The sequence below is a fragment of the Lupinus angustifolius genome, chromosome LG06, assembly GCF_001865875.1.
Source record: "Lupinus angustifolius cultivar Tanjil chromosome LG06, LupAngTanjil_v1.0, whole genome shotgun sequence".
Classification (NCBI taxonomy): domain Eukaryota; kingdom Viridiplantae; phylum Streptophyta; class Magnoliopsida; order Fabales; family Fabaceae; genus Lupinus; species Lupinus angustifolius.
Genome location: NC_032014.1, coordinates 23232146 through 23236155, shown reverse-complemented (window position 1 = coordinate 23236155; position 4010 = coordinate 23232146). Strand labels below are relative to the sequence as shown.

The 4010-nt window shown below is 43.0% G+C and overlaps 1 protein-coding gene across 1 annotated transcript in view; it reads right to left on the bottom strand.

The window, feature by feature from the left end:
- LOC109350537 overlaps positions 1 to 2130 on the bottom strand; it is a 3919-nt gene extending 1789 nt beyond the window's left edge. Inside the window, exons 1-2 of the mRNA XM_019591769.1 lie at positions 1412 to 2130; positions 52 to 1329 (exon numbers count right to left, since the gene is read on the bottom strand). Of these exons, the coding sequence (XP_019447314.1) occupies positions 52 to 1329; positions 1412 to 2130 (1997 nt within the window). The remainder of the gene's footprint in view (positions 1 to 51; positions 1330 to 1411) is intronic.

The window sequence follows — 4010 nt, the reverse complement described above, 5'->3', positions numbered from 1 at the left end:
GAGGCAATTTGGTTAGGGATACCAAGCAGCTCAACCAAAGTTTTGCCCAACCAATTGTCCCTCCAATATCGAATGCTCCTCCCATTGCCCAATAACCAAGTGGAATTGTCAAGGATAACCTGCCAATGCTTCCTTATGCCAGGCCATATGGAAGATTTTATATAGGAGGACTTAGGGTCTTTATTCCTGCAAAATCTATTCCTGCAGTAGACAGCCCACTCCTGCTGAGAGGAGATCATTCCCCAAGCCAACTTTAACATAGCTACCTCATTAAGAGACCTGATAGATCTTATCCCAAGCCCACCTTCTTTGATTGGGCAGCAGACCTTATGCCAAGCCACTGTAACAAGCTTCTTGACCCTAGTATCACCTGACCATATGAAATTCCTTATGCAACAATCCATTTTTTTCAGCAAACTGACAGGCCAATTGTAGATATGGAAACTGTATAGAAGCATGTTGTGGATTATAGACTTAACCAGCTCCACTCTGCCCATAATGGAGAGACAACTACCTTTCCATTTAGCCAAATTGTTGATAATTCTATCAGCTATAGGCTGCAAGTGAATAGCTTTTGGCTTACCTTTGAACAAAGGCACCCCAAGGTAGTTGAAAGGCAAGCTACCAGGACCAAAACCCAGCCAGGAAGTTAACTTACCAACCTTTCTAGCATTAGCCTGAGTAGAGAAGAACTTACATTTGCTTAAGCTTAGGCATTGACCAGAAACTTTGGCATAATCATTAAATAAATCCTTGATGGCAACCAATTCTCTCTTGTTTCCTCTGCAAAAAACCAGAATGTCATCAGCATAAAGAACATGACTAGGAGTGGCAATTCTGGGGTCAGCAATAGATCTGAATTTCCCCTGCTCTAGCAACTTAGTTAGCCCTCTACTAATCACATCTTCAGCTAGGCAGAAGAGCAAGGGGGATAGGGGATCCCCTTGCCTAACCCCTCTCTTGCAGCTAAAGTAACCAACAGTGTGACCATTCACAGATATAGATAGCTTTGCAGACCTAAGGATGACCTCAATCCAATGTATGAAGGAATGATCAAACCCAAAGGCCTCCAGAGTGTCCAAGAGGAACCTCCAGTCTATAGTGTCAAAGGCCTTCTTAACATCAAGCTTGAGGGCTAAATTTCCACCAATAGTCGTATGATCCAGGAGATTGATAGCCTCAGAAGCTATGCATATACAATCATGAATGTGCCTATCCTTGATAAAGCCTCTTTGGTGCTGAGATATTATCTTATGAGCAATTTGGGCAAGCCTGTCAGCCAGGACTTTAGTGATGATTTTGAATTGGAAATTGGCTAAAGCAATAGGCCTAAAGTCCTCAATTTTATCAGCAGAGGGGAACTTAGGGATGAGAATCAGATTATTTGAGTTGAGATTAGGGAGAATCCAACCCTGANAAGAACTGCTTCACAGAATTACACACATCAGGCCCAACTATTTCCCAGAAATTCTGAAAAAAGCAGCCACCAAAACCATCAGGGCCAGGGGCACCCTCTCCATTCATAGCAAAGACGGCAGCCCTGATCTCATCCTCCAAAGGGATCCTAGAAAGCATATTATTGTCATCCTCAGTAACCAGCTTAGGAATGACATTGCCAATGAGATTGCTAGGCTGAGTAACATTATCAGAGGCATACAGGTTAGTGAAGTAATTCAAGACATGATTCTCAATATCCTGCCTGTGAAGCAGAGTTTCCTCCCCCTGTCTAAGAATGCACATAGACTTGGTAGCATACCTAATCTTAGCAATGTTATGGAAGTATGCAGTATTCCTATCACCATTGATTTGCCAATTCAATCTAGACTTCTCTTTCCAGAACTCCTCCTCAGCAATTAAGGCCCCTATCAGATTATTTTGAGCCTGGTCCTCTTGAAACATTAGAGTGTGGGATTGGCCCTCATTAGAGATTCTGAGCTGCAGATCCTCCAGATGAGAGAGAGCCTCCTTAACCCTTATGTGAATATTCCCAAAGACATCCTTGTTCCAAACCTTTAGGATAGGCTTGAGACTCTTGAGCTTGCTAGCCAAGATAAACATGGGGCAACCCACCACCCTGTTAGCCCAGTGGTTCTCTATCACTTCTCTGAGACTATCATGCTTCAACCACATTTTATGAAACCTGAACTGAGATTGGATTCTAGTCTCATCAATACAGAAACCAAGCATAATAGGATGATGGTCAGAAGTAGATCTAGGCAAAGTGCAACAATAAGTGTGCTGCCAAAAGTCAACCAATTATCATTGCATAGAGATCTGTCCAGCCTTTTTTCAGTATGTGCTAGGCCTCTTCTTCTGTTTGTCCAAGTGAATTCAGCCCCCTATTAAGAATATGATGCAGGTTGCCATTCTCAGAAAAATTCTGGAAGTCCTCACAGGCAAGTCTATTAGGCAAGAAAGAGCCCTTGCATTCATTGGCTCCCAGCACAGAGTTAAAATCACCAAGGCCCCTGATTAATAGAAATTAGGGACAAGATCTCAGACCAAAGATTCCTTCTCATCATGTAGGTAGTATGAGCATAGATTGCACAAATGAAAACCAAATGATTATCCTGCAAGAAGGATATGGAGATTTGCTGATTAGAGTTGGAAATGACTTGAGGATTGATACCATCACGACAAGCACCCCAAATATTAGGAAGGAAGCAGGGTGCCCCTATCATTCTCAACAAAAGGCTTCAACTGCAAAGAAGACCAATACAAGGGGCTAATTTTATTCAGAGGAATCATAGGCTCAGAAATGAACACAACATCAGGCTTATTAATAGAGCAAAGCTTTTTGAACACTAATCTAGTTTTGGAATTTCCCATTCCTCTACTATTCCAATAGATAACCTTCATTTGGAAACATTTAGATATCCCCCCTACGGGTGAAATGAACCTTTTCCAGACTGTGCTTCTGTCTCAATTTTCTCTTTTGAGATTTTGACAAAACCTTTGTGTATGTCCCCTCCTTAGGTGTGCATCTAGATAGACTATTATCCTCCAATTCCTCATTGACTTCCTCCTCCTCATCAGCCCATAACCTCCCAACAATTCTAGTCTCTTTTGCTGCCAAGTCATTGCACATTTGATCATGCTGCTGGACAATGAATCTTTCCTCTAGAATGAGTTGAATGACCTCATTGTCCTGAGTTTCCTCCACTCTTGTATCCCTAGTGTCCTCATCCGAGGAGCTGTAAGTCACACTCCTCATTCAGGTTTGGGGGAATCCCCTCCTTTTGAACTAGTTCAAGAAGCAGGTTGACATTGTTCTCAAACTCTAATTCTATAACCAGGTCATCCTCCCTAGTTTTGCTCACCACCTCCTTCCTCTTATCAATTTCAGTCCTCTTGTTGTTCACTTTTTGACTATTGCCTGGATCAATACCCTTGGGATGCATTGCTTTTTTACCCAGAGAGATGTCTTTCTTAGGCCTTGGGATGTCTACTCCTACATCCTTATTTCTCCTACAGCTTGAGATGAGATGACCAATAACATGGCACCCTGAGCAGAAAGCAGGGAGATTTTCATACTCAATGTGGACAAAGAAGGCAAAGCCTTCTCTTTCCACCAAGATTTGGCTAGGCAGAGTTCCTTTGAGGTCAACATCCACCAATATTCTGGCAAAGTGCCCAAAAGATCTATTCGAAGTTGCGTCATCCAGAGATATTGGCACCCCCAATCCCCCTGCAATGGAGAACAAGATCCTAGGACTCCAATACTCCAGAGGTAAGCCCAAGATCCTAACCCAACATTGGGAGTGGGACACCTTCTGAAGGCTGGGGTTGAAGTCAGGGGACCAAAGAGATAGCCTGAGGAACCCTGGCTTTAAACTCCAAGACCCCACTGCGCATATTGTCCTCATGTCCTCCATTGAAGCAAAAGCAAACTCATAGAATCCCCGACCCAGCGATATCATACTCCATGCTCCAATCATGTTCCAGAGATTTTGCAGTTTCGTTCTCAACTCAGTGAAACGAATAGGAGAGTCCCCCTTGGATAAAATGAG